Source organism: Ylistrum balloti, unplaced genomic scaffold, assembly GCF_031769215.1.
Source record: "Ylistrum balloti isolate Yb309-2 unplaced genomic scaffold, AGI_CSIRO_Ybal_v1 Utg371308, whole genome shotgun sequence".
Classification (NCBI taxonomy): domain Eukaryota; kingdom Metazoa; phylum Mollusca; class Bivalvia; order Pectinida; family Pectinidae; genus Ylistrum; species Ylistrum balloti.
Window position 1 is genome coordinate 210,563 of NW_026782699.1, and position 12,827 is coordinate 223,389.

Here is a 12,827-nt window from a genome sequence, read left to right on the forward strand (position 1 = left end):
TTCAGATAGAATCAAATATACAGCTGCAATGTCATATTCTATATTACTCTATATCACAGGATATGTTATCTGGTAGAAGTCGGGAATGATTCAATTCATCAATGAATTATTGGCAATTTCAGATTACAAATTAATGACAGAAATGAAGATGAACTGATTATGACAAAAGTGCAGAAAATTGGTAAATATTGCTACATGTCATCATGACTCAAATGAATTTTTCATATCTGATTTTGTGATGTACCGGTTCCTGAAACACGGAATGGTATGATTACCAGTACCTTTGTCTGTGAATGTTATAATGATATAATCCTTCAGCATTCAGAAAGTTACTGATATTTTGAAAAATTACAAAAAAATGGAGTTAGACCTAAAAATTGGTCATGAACAATTTGTCAAGAGCAACAGAATGTAATCTTGACCTTTGACCTATTATGCATCAATTCAAATTTGTCCAATTTAAGACTATAGTAAAAATACATATGCAGCTGTCAATATTTGTTGCAACTTGTGACAGAGAAGAAAAAATGACACCAACAAAGAACAAACTCTCTATGAAAACAACAAATTTTGTTAGTCATTTGTTTTTTTTAAGAGTTCACTATTAGCCAAGGAAGTTGCAGAACGCCTTTGTGATATTTCCTGTCCTTTTTTCAGTAGCCCGAACCTCTATGTCCGTGCCACTTATGTTGATCTCCAGAGTTACAGTGGCATCCAATCCACGTCCTCTACGTGATAATTCCACTCCCACAAACCCAAGGCAGATACAAGATTGCTCGTACACAAATTTGGGATCCCTGTCATCTGAAGCATAAAAGTCAAACCATGCCTGTGTCTGATCATCGTTTACTGGGTGGTAGTCTTTTCCCTCTTGGAATACCCCATATTGTACCAAATCACCTTTGGTGACATGTTTGTCAAATGCGTCATCCACGTAAATGTGGCTACCATGCTTTCTCATTTTATTCGGGTCATCAGCTTTTTGTATGAACTTCCTTTGGTGACCTATACCATATGTGTACTTACACACACGTGACCTGATTGCATCCCGTTCAAACCCATACATCACAGCACCTTTCAGAATGGCTAGTTGAGGGTCTGCAGGAATCAAAATTTTGTACTTGTGTTCAAATTTATCTTTGATGGCTTTCTGCATCAACAAAGCCTCGGCATAGCCCCCTACAACAAGAATGGTCCTCAAATCATGTAACTTGGGGTTCTCAACCAACAACTTCTCCACTTCACGAACAACATTTGTCGTAGATTTCTCAAAAAAGTCTTTAAAGATGGTTTTGTCAACTCTCATTTTATCACCTTTAAATTCCACCTTGTCCTTGAATACTGTATCATTGACTGCTTCCTGTAAATTACATCCGGTCATATTTTCATATTCTTCTACAAGAGTTAATGGAATGCGAAAGGTGATTTTTTCTGTCACTCCATTAGGATCATATGAACATTTCTTCCTTTCAAACTCATCAACAATAGCTTGCCAATCACCTGGAAAAGAATCCTGCAGATCACTTAGGACATCTTGACCACACAAGCGTTGCAGAAAGCGTGTGAACTCCTCATTGACCCTTTGGCCTCCCCAATAGCCCCCTGTGGGTTCATTGATCTCCTTCAAATAGCCATCCTCCAGTACTTCATGGGCTGTTATATCAATTGTTCCCCCTAAAAAATTTTTTGATAAAAATGCAATATAGTCATTCAACAAATCTATTTAAAAAAACAAGATGATTCTATGAATTACAGTCCCCTACTTACTCATCACCTCACCAAGGTGACGCCATAACTCAAGTATCATGTTCCAATAGCAAGTACAACAGGAGATAGAGCCAAAACTGTTTATTTGATGGAGGTCAAAGGTCAAACTGCAGGTCAGAGTGACCTATGTTTGATAAACTAAATACACACTGCCTTATCAAATTCAAAATTTTCAAATTCAAATTCTTTTATTGAACCTCAGATCATACATACATGACACATGAGGAGCAAGGATCAAAGGTAACCCATACTCAAATATGAAGTTCCAGTGTCAAGTAATGTAGACAATGCAGCTCAGACAAACTTTTTCTTTGATGTAGGTCAAAGGTCAAAATTTAGGTCATGGTGACCTACTTTTGATATATGAAACACTGCCTCATCAAAGTGAACAAATACTTGAATATGAAGTTCCAGTGACAAGTAATGCAGGCAATGCAGCTCATACAAACTTTAAGCCTTTTCTGTGGTGTAGGTCGAAAGACACAATGTAGGTCAGAGTGACCTACTTTCACTACCTGACATAAAGCCTCTCAAATGTGAACCTATACTTTATGTTTTATTTTTTGAAACACTGTTCAAAGAGTTCTCAAGTATTCTTTTTAGAAATAAAACAAGTTTGCACTTGAAATCTGTCCATGTAATTATAAATTATCACAGAATGTATACTTTTTCTTTACAATACATACAAATTACAAATAACCTATTTCTTTAATATACTTACAAATTATCTATTTCAGAAAAAAAGATACTTTTTAGTTTCCTGAGATGAAGGTATAACTTTGAATAAGTCAGATTTTCAATCAATATATACCTCCAAGGTCCATTATAAGATATTTGGTGCCTGCTTGGAATTTGGCTATAGAAGGGCCATCACCAGGTGCTCTAACAACACTGCTGGGCACCCTCCTACAATACAATGATGCTGCCTCTGGCTCCAGTGCCAAAGTTAACTGACTGTCCTCTATCCCAGCCTGTCATAAGAAAACAAGAATTGTACAACTGTTTCCTAACAACCCTGAGCATTTAGCACTTCCATTCATAGGGGTCAAAACATGATACCTGGCATTTACCAGTACCCTACCATGAAGTAATCTTTCTTTTAGGATAAAACATCAAATTTCATTTCTTCAGAAATTATATATATGTATTGATATTCATATATAGATACCAACATGTATATCTATTTACTTATTAATTCATGAGGCCACCAAGGTTGAAGATCACAGAGTTCAGCCCCTGAACAATAAGTTTTTCTCTCGTAGGACGGATTGCATGCATCACTTATTTCCATTCTATTGGAAAGATTATGTGTATGCATCACATTTAGAATTCATATTCATATTGCATATGAATTATCAATATATAAATAGTTGCACAAATCGATAAATTAATATATTTGAGATATCTCTACTAAGTTCCGGAACGACTGTCTATAATGTTTTATGACTGGTTTTTGCTATGTTCATATAGAGCCTGATCTATGAAGAAGCAGTGGCTAAAATGTATCATCCCACCAGGCGGAAATCTGTCTAGTTTAACAGGAAATAAAACCACTTATATCTATATAAACCTGGAAAGTGGGCAATCTTTGACAAATTCGTTTACAATCATTATTGAATCATTGTTTGTTTTTACCCATAAATAATCACCTTGTGTGCTGCCTCCCTCATAAACTGCTTGGCTTTAAGATTCCAGATCGCCGGAACGGTGAGTACCCAATGAATATCAGATGGACAGAACATACTCTGAGTATCCTTGAAATCCAGATCTTTTAGTAATTTATCCTTGAAGAACTCTATGACAGTTGAAAATACAATGATTGCTGGCAATTTCTTCCCGTTCTCGGACTCGAGCATCGTGTCTCTCGTAAGTTCATCCTGAAGTCATGAATATAATCATAAAAGCACAACTTAATCTCTTTTTGTTATGTTGAATCTTTACACCAAAAACCAGTAAAAGTATCGACATAGACCAAAACAAGAGCTGATAAGGCTCAGTTCGTAACCAATAAGAATATCTATTTGATTATTGATGATACTTTTATATCTTTCAGACAAACATTATCTATTGGATGAAAATTTGTCGTTTTACATCCTATGAACAGCAAGGGCCAGGGTCATTTATGGAAAAGCCAGGTTTGGGGGGTGGAGGGATCTGGGGTTTCCAGGGAAAAAACCACCAACTGCTGCCAGTACCTGACGACTGCCCTACATAGGCCTCAAACCAGTGACCAAGAGTCGGAGGACTAGTGATAAAATTTAGTCAGACGCCTTAACCACTTGGTCACCGCGGCCCCTTACCGAATAATATAAACATGTACAAATTTGCATTAATTGGGGACACTACTGCCTAAGCTTAATGATTCTGAAGATTTCAGTTTCCATATTGTCTGACTTCATCTGTGCACTGCAAATAAAAACAGAACTCCATATATCACAAAGAACAAAAAGTGGATAGCTTCAGAAGATGAAACCTTTTTTGGGTAATTACAAGATCTCTCACCTTCATTTCATGTAGCTTCATTTTGAAGTGCTTAAAGAAATAGCATTCATCTGCAACATTTTCATCATCTTGGAATTCACAGTTGGCTTCATAACCAAAACTTTTGAACTTTTTGTCCGCGTCCAGTAGGACACACGTAGGTGCTTTAGATGTCATTGAAGTTTTTGCTGCCCAGGTATTTAAGTGAATTTTGGGTCCTCCAGGGTTCTTGTACCACTCTCTTGTACAATATGCATATCCAGAATATGTAGTTCCGAAATCAATGGCTGCCACAATCAAATTTGATTTCTTGACACTCTAAAAATGAGTCAAAATAAAGTGAGGTATTATGCCATACAGGCCTAATATGTAAAGTTACCAGGAATAACAGATATGGAAATCAGACATGTACTAATGTCAGACAATATCTGCATGACAGTCACCATTCTGATGTCAATATTGTGGGCATAGAAACAGTGACAGATCGCGGTCAAAATGGCTGTTCCACTTGAGGATTACAATGTCTATTTATTTATTTTTTTTATTGAAATGAAGTGATATTCCACATAAAGAAAGCAACATATGAAAGAGGTGTAAATATTAATGGTGAACAGTCTGACGGCATTCACGGTCACTATAAATGACAGAGTTTTGCTGACAACACAAATATTACCAAATCGCACTTGCCAGCATCATATAATAATGTTTGCCACCAATTGTCAGTTCAAGTTTAAATATCAACAACATTACCTCTTTACCAAATAGAGAAAGTTTTTTCTGTCCAGTGGAAGATGTTGTGTCTGTTCCTTTTGTTGGTTGTGTTTGATCTTTTTGAATAACCTGCTGAAAAATTAATCGATTTCATCAGATTAGATCAAAAGAACTGACAGATCTATGCCACTTTTACACTTTCTGAAAATTGTATACAATGAATAAATTAATGTCATCAATCAGTCCTAATAGAGGATACAAACATTGCCACGTCTTTATAATTCGATAAAACACTCAAAGAAAGGCTTAATGAATATCAAATTATCAATGATTCATGTCATGCATTAAAAATGTACACACACAAACATATATATATATACATATAATAGAAAATGTTTCCGTATATATAGTAAAAGTTGTTTTTAGATTATTGGCATTTTCATAGCTTTACCAAAATTTGCAGCAAAAGGAACGTAAGCATGGTTCAGTCTATCAACTTTATTCTTGTTACTACTCCATCCTCAAATACAGAACTACCTTCACAAAAACATGCAAATTTGGAGCAAGAACAGAAAACAGCAAGAAAATACCAATAGATCAACATCATCATAATCCAAACTCAAAGTCAATAAAACTAGGAAATACCAATAGATCAACACATCGTAATCCAAACTCAAAGTCAATAAAACTAGGAAATACCAACAGATCAACATCATCGTAATCCAAACTCAAAGTCAATAAAACTAGGAAATACCAACAGATCAACACATCGTAATCCAAACTCAAAGTCAATAAAACTATATGAAATTTTTTTTATAAGATATGAACAAAGATTTTACAATACCAAAATCTTCACAATCAAGGCAACCGTTTGACATCACCAAGAATTTATTTAAGCCATTACATGTCTGATGGTAATTATGACAGGAATATTACATTACTGAATTCCATTAAAGACAAACACATCTGGGATGGAGATTCATTTGACAGTCTGATAGCATACAGCCTTAAGTGTTGAAAATATTACTAAAGAGTTCAATCATCCGTGCAGATAATATTATGTTGACTGGAACATTAATAAACACAGATGACAGTCTAAACTGCCTACGTTCATCTAAGGTGTGGTTTTAGTTCACCTTCAGCTGATGAGGCACACTACCATTAGTTAAATAGGCATGAACACAGTGGATTTTCTTTATTTCATCTAAATATATACAAGAGGTTTAAATCTAAGTTAAGAGAGAGAAAATAACATTTCTATAGTCATTAGGTGTGTTAGTAAGACGTAGATCAAATGCCCAATAAATTTGCCACAAATGACATGCTATAAATGAATCCCTACACTTATAAATATACGTACTTTCTTAAGAGATGTTTTGGAGGCCACTGCTGATGTCGAGGATGCTGCTGTCCTATCGCTGGACTGGACGGTACCTATCTGTGGTATGTGGTAAAATTATAAATACAATAAGTGCATGGGTCTAAATGGTCACCAGTCTAATCTGAATGGAATTTAAACTACAGAACCATAATTCTATATCAAATTGGTCCCATCTTATAACTCCTCTGAGATCTAACCAATATAAGGCTGCATACCATACCAAGTTTCATAAAAATCTGTTCATATTTACTTAAATTTCATTTTTGACAAGATTCATGGTAATAAGATTGCACTGGGCCATAACTCATTTTTCATTCAACCGATCCCATTTTCAATGTTGTTCATGTTTACTCAAGTTATCACACTCAAAAGGCTCATGGTAATAAAACTTCAAAGGGCCATCAATCTGCAAACTGAAATTGAATCAATCGCATTTGTTCAACTCATTCAGAACATGCATGTGACCTAGATTTGCACACCAAATGTTAATAAAGCTGGGGTTAGTACTTGAGTTCCAAAGCACCATATCATTTCCCCTTGGTCCTTCTCAAGTGTATATGTATATATAAATCAATAATGATATTTTTTCAGGTCAATATATTTTTTCTCTACACTTCAGAATTCTATTTTTAACTTACCTTTTTGGGGGAATTAGTTTTACTGGCTTTTGACTTTACAGGACTTCCTGTATTGCTACTTTTCTGTAAGTGTGATAGCAGAGCTTATTAAATCACAAATATCATCACAGATTAACTGGTAATATATCAAAATGTAAGATTATATGCTATTGATTTTTAATGTATACAAGAACTCGAAAATCCTATTAATGCCATAAACTTTTTAACTGGAAAGAAAAACAAAACAAAAACCAAAACAAAAATAAATAAATAAATAATAAATGAGTAAAGAAGGTAAACATTTATTAGTAAACTTAGTAAAGGATAATCATATTTCATCTTCCTGAGAGGAGTGTATACAAGTAGAACAAATATTTAAACATAATAATTATTTCGTCAAAAATTAATATTTTTAATAGTTTTAATATTGACAGAAAATGTTGAATGCATTCCAAATAAACTTACAGATATTCTTATAAAAAATATATTATTATCTATTGCAGACCTTCTTTTCTTGTACAATGATTTTTGTGGGTACTTGTATATCACACAAGGGAGACAATCCAAATAAACATCATGTGTCATTATATTTTCTTACAAACTTTTGAGTGACAGATATGTTAAAAATAATCACTTAAGTCTTTTGATTAATAATTCCATCAATTTTTGTGGTTCTGATCAGCAAATAAAAATAACTGTTTCTACACAAGTAGGTGCCATTTAACAATTATTTTCATTAATAAACATAAATTCCCAAAGGCAAAGTGGAAGGCAGTTCCCTAACATTTTTCAAAACTGTCTCTAGCATTCATTAGACTGCCTATTGATGATGTTTTTAGGTTTGTCTCTCTTTAGGTTAATATGCAAATGAGAAAACTGTTCTGTTACAGAATACCAAATCAAATTTTAGTAGTTTTAATAAGCAGTTCTTAGCTGTTTAAAGGCAAAATTATTTAAATGAGTTTGCAGTGAACTGTTATGGAATAATAACAATCTGTTTATACAAACATATACAAATGAGACTAATGAGGAACTTACCAGAGAATGCTAACAAGCAGCTGGTATAAAAATAGGCCTCACAAAATATGGAAATAGTGAACAGTTGAGGCATGTTACACATTTACAGTTACTGGTAGATTTTTTTATGTTTTTTTTTAGCCTTCTTTCTCCTGTTTCTAGCTACTTTTAAATAGTTGCCAACAGTGCAGTAAATCTGACTGGTCTTAACATTCAATGAACTACTTGTTGATGTTTGTTAGTGGGACTGCTTATGTTAAAAAACTGTCTAGATACGAACTGAAGGTTTTTTAGCAGTTCCTAGACTTAAACTGGTACAAATTGTTCTTAACTCTGTATGGTTTCACTTTCATCACACATTTGTTTTTTACAATGGAAGTAAAGGTTATATTTTAAACTTTTGAACATTAATCATTGCTGGTGTGTTGGAATTTGCACATAGATCCAGTGATATATATTGATTTTAGGATAATTGTGACATCTAAGATAATACTATAATATTTATAAATTTGCACATGAATGTAATATATTTCGGTTATGCATGTTTTAAACGGAAATTTCCACTTTAATAAATTTAGTGAAGATGCAGTAATATGTTGACCTGAATTGCATGATCTCATCAAAACATGACATTGTCTTGTCATAAGGAAGGAAATGTCTTATTAGTGATACAGCACGTGCACATTGTAATAGATTGCTGAGGATACCTGATATAGCATGTAAATACAAACATCAGTGTAATATACGTTAGACCAGTTTCTGAAACTTAAAGACATCGACAGAATCAAGCAAATGGGATTAACATATAAAGTTAATTTTAAATGTGATATATTGTATATGTTCATTAAGTACATGCACAAATATCACTACTGAAAGTAACTCAAAAGAAGGAGAAACGATTACATATACAATTTCCTCGAGTTCCCGAGTTCCTACCTTTCCAGCCTGGTTCCCCATGCCTTTTGCATTGAAGTCGATATTAGGACAACTTGCACCGATGATACAGCTTTGCAAACTACTTCACTGGATTTTCATCACTGTGTACTTTCTCACTTGACTGAAAGAAAACATTTAACAAAACTGAAAATGAAAACATTAGATGTGGTAATACTACTTTCGGTTCCCATATATATATAACGCTATTTCGTGTCACTGTGTTATAGTTAATAAACATGTACAAGGTCTGAGCCAGCATATCATAATTTCTGTAACTCATTAAATGATACCAACACCAATAACTTCAAACCAATAAGATAGTACAACTGCACAAGCTGAACCCGGAACATCAATTCTGTGATCCAAACACTCATTCACGATTAGATGAAAAAATATACACGTAACTGTCACGTGATTTGCTTGACTTCTAAAGGAATGACAACTCAGTTACTCGGTAAGATCGGAATGCGTAGCTATGTAAACATTGGAACAGTTCTATAAATTATGATAAACATTAATTACTTTTTATATAGATACATACAGTGTATGTTGTCTGTATTTCTAATCCATATGCAGTACAAACTTTTTAGTTCCTTTTCTAGATCGTAAATCAGGAATGAGACATGTGTGTACACGTCACAGCTAGGTACATACACATATACTAAAATGTAATATAAATAACATTTGTCACGTGACATAAGCATTCGCCCGATAGTCCGAGTGCGTGTTATTGCAGAGTCCCGATAATCCGAAAGTGTGTTACTCCGAAGACCCGATACTCCGCAGCCCCGATACTCAGAATGCGTATTCCTCAGAAGACTCGATACTCTGAAGATGTATTACTCCGAAGGCCCGATACTCCACAGGCCCTATACTCCGCAGGCCCGATACTCCGACTGCGTGTTATTGCAGAGTCCCTATAATCCGAAAGTGTGTTACTCCGAAGACCCGATACTCCGCAGCCCCGATACTCAGAATGCGTATTCCTCAGAAGACTCGATACTCTGAAGATGTATTACTCCGAAGGCCCGATACCCCACAGGCCCGATACTCCGAAGGCCCGATACTCCGCAGGCCCGATACTCCAAAGATCCGATACTCGAAAGGTCTGATACTCCACAGGCCCGATACTCCGCAGGCCCGATACTCCGAAGACCCGATACTCCGAAGGCCCGATGCTACGAAGGCCCGATGCTACGAAGACTCGATACTCTGAAGGTGTGTTACTTCAAAAGTCAAGTTCTCTAAACGTAACTCCTTATAAGAAGGATAATAAATCACGTCCTCTTTCACTAAGAAATCGTCTAGTATCGATTTCCTCGGAGTTTGGGACACGATGTGTTTTACTAATGCACGTTATGACAGAAGGCTACACTTGAAACTGTAACGAAGCATTCAGACTGATTTCTATCTTATTCACACGTAATACCAACAATGACAGACTGTGTGGTAGTTGGATTTTGGTCTGTGGTTGGAATCTCAACAAGAGATCACAGAAAGCTTTTGGCGCACACCATTCTTTGTTTGTCCTTTAAGAGTTGGATCTCTTCCTTTTTCCTCTGTTTTAAATAACATGAAATTTCAAAGGAAAATTAGGGATGATAATCTTTAACTGTTAAGATGCTAGCATGTCAGGCATTTTCTTTTTCTTTCCTTTTTTTCTGGTCAACCCAAAATCAAAACAGCGTATCTCTGGACAGAGGGGAACATACAAATGTATCATTTTTGAGAACGATAAATATTTCAAGAAAATTATAACAAATTCCAAATGGCCATGTTTTTGAGCTGTCCTAAGATCAAAAGGACACAACCTGGAATCAAGGGAAACCTACATATGAAATGGTAGAAAAAGTAATCTATGAACTAATAATGCTATTAATGACAACGCAGTGGCAGCAATTTATGAAATATCTGTTTCCATTTAAAGTATTTTCATCACTTTGATGTACCCATAAATGTGAATCCATGTTGAACTGTTCTATTCCGTTGTTTTCAATATCTAACGCGACGTGATGACAAGAAGTTAAACAATGGACACCTGTTGATACTAGTATTATGATAATATACGTGTGTCAAGGCTATATATCCTTAAGTACATAAATCATGGATCCTAAGATACGACGAAGTCTGTTTTTATCGTTGTCTGGTCTCGTTAAGGTAAACATTTTCCAGTTGGAGCTCTCTTGGAAATAATGTAACTCATTTTGACTTTAACTTATCTGTCTTACAAATACAGTCGAAACTCGTTATCTCGAAATATTTCGACTTATCCGAATGTCGACTCAAGTGATTTCGAGACAACGAGTTTCAACTGTACAAACCAAGTCGATGAAATTAGTAATTGCTGTTCTTTGCTTGGCGTTTAGTTTTAAATGAGTTTGTAATGTCATCAGATTAAATGTTTAGCTACCGTGTCCAAGTTATGTCATTTCAGTGTGATGGCACTGTAAACGTATCCATGAATGACACTACCATTCGTGGGAAATGTTTTTATATGATAATGACCGATGCAAACACTCGACTAGACGTTTAACAGTTAATCCTGTCCATATAGATGGTATTTACAGTTTTTACCTACTTGTATCATACATAGATATTTAATTTATTTTATAAAAATTTTGTAAAATGCATTCTCATTTTACCAGGTTTCTACATACCCTCAAAATACAAAACAAAATAATCAGATATGTATTTAAAACATACTTTTAATGCATAAATGTTCAGTAGCCAAAGTATCTAAAACGGGTGACCAGTAAAAACGATATATAAGAAAACTGACCAGTAGAAACGGTATCTACGAAGAGTGACCAGTAGAAACGGTACCTAAGAAGGGTGACCAGTAGAAACGGGTTCAAAGAAGGATGACCAGTAGAAACGGTATCTAAGAAGGGTGACCAGTAAAAACGGTACCTAAGAAATGTGACCAGTAGAAACGGTAACTAAGAAGGGTGACCAATAGAAATGGTATCTAAGAAGGCTAGTAGAAACTGTATCTAAGAAGGGTGACCAGTCGAAACGGTATGTAAGAAATTTGACCAGTAGAAACGGTAACTAAGAAGGATGACTAGTAGAAACAGTATCTAAGAAGAGTGACCATTAGAAACGGTATCTAAGAAATTTGACCAGTAGAAACGGGTTCAAAGAAGGATGACCAGTAAAAATGGTACCTAAGAAATGTGACCAGTAGAAACGGTAACTAAGAAGGGTGACCAATAGAAATGGTATATAAGAAGGGTGACCAGTAGAAACGGTATCTAAGAAGGGTGACCATTAGAAACGGTATCTAAGAAATTTGACCAGTAGAAACGGGTTCAAAGAAGGATGACCAGTAGAAACGGTATCTAAGAAGGGTGACCAGTAAAAACGGTACCTAAGAAATGTGACCAGTAGAAACGGTAACTAAGAAGGGTGACCAATAGAAACGGTAACTAAGAAGGGTGACCAATAGAAATGGTATCTAAGAAGGGTGACCAGTAGAAACGGTATCTAAGAAGGGTGACCAATAGAAATGGTATCTAAGAAATGTGACCAGTAGAAACGGTATCTAAGATGGGTGACTAGTAGAAACGGTTACTAAGAAGGGTTGACAAGTTGTCGGGGATGACATACGTCATCAAATGTTACTTGAAATCACAATGGTGATCTGGCTGCTGGACAAGACGTCCAGCCGACCAAACCTCAACGAATTTAACGTCGGAGAAGACACTCGACAAATCAAACGTCAAGTGTTTGGTTATTTCCACGTATATGTTGGTTACATAACTGTACATAGTCCATATGACTCAGAAGGATCTAGCAACGGTTTTATTGAAAACGAGAATATCAAAAATTAAAGTCTGAACGTCAGTCATATAAGGTCCTAAAAATCTATACTTTAACCTATTTTCAGAAAGAAAACTTGAAAAAAGGTGTTAAGA

At 35.2% G+C, this 12,827-nt stretch overlaps 1 protein-coding gene across 1 annotated transcript; it reads right to left on the reverse strand.

Annotated features, from left to right (window-relative positions):
• Window positions 1-444: 444 nt before the first annotated feature.
• LOC132561913 (heat shock 70 kDa protein 12A-like) lies at window positions 445-8,931 on the reverse strand. Its single transcript, XM_060226628.1, has 8 exons — window positions 8,911-8,931; window positions 6,979-7,041; window positions 6,320-6,397; window positions 4,999-5,091; window positions 4,270-4,566; window positions 3,417-3,644; window positions 2,579-2,738; window positions 445-1,674 (listed from the first exon to the last, which is right to left on the reverse strand). The coding sequence occupies exons 1-8, from the start codon at window positions 8,929-8,931 to the stop codon at window positions 605-607; spliced, it is 2,010 nt and encodes a 669-aa protein (XP_060082611.1). The 3' UTR covers window positions 445-604.
• Window positions 8,932-12,827: the final 3,896 nt, after the last annotated feature.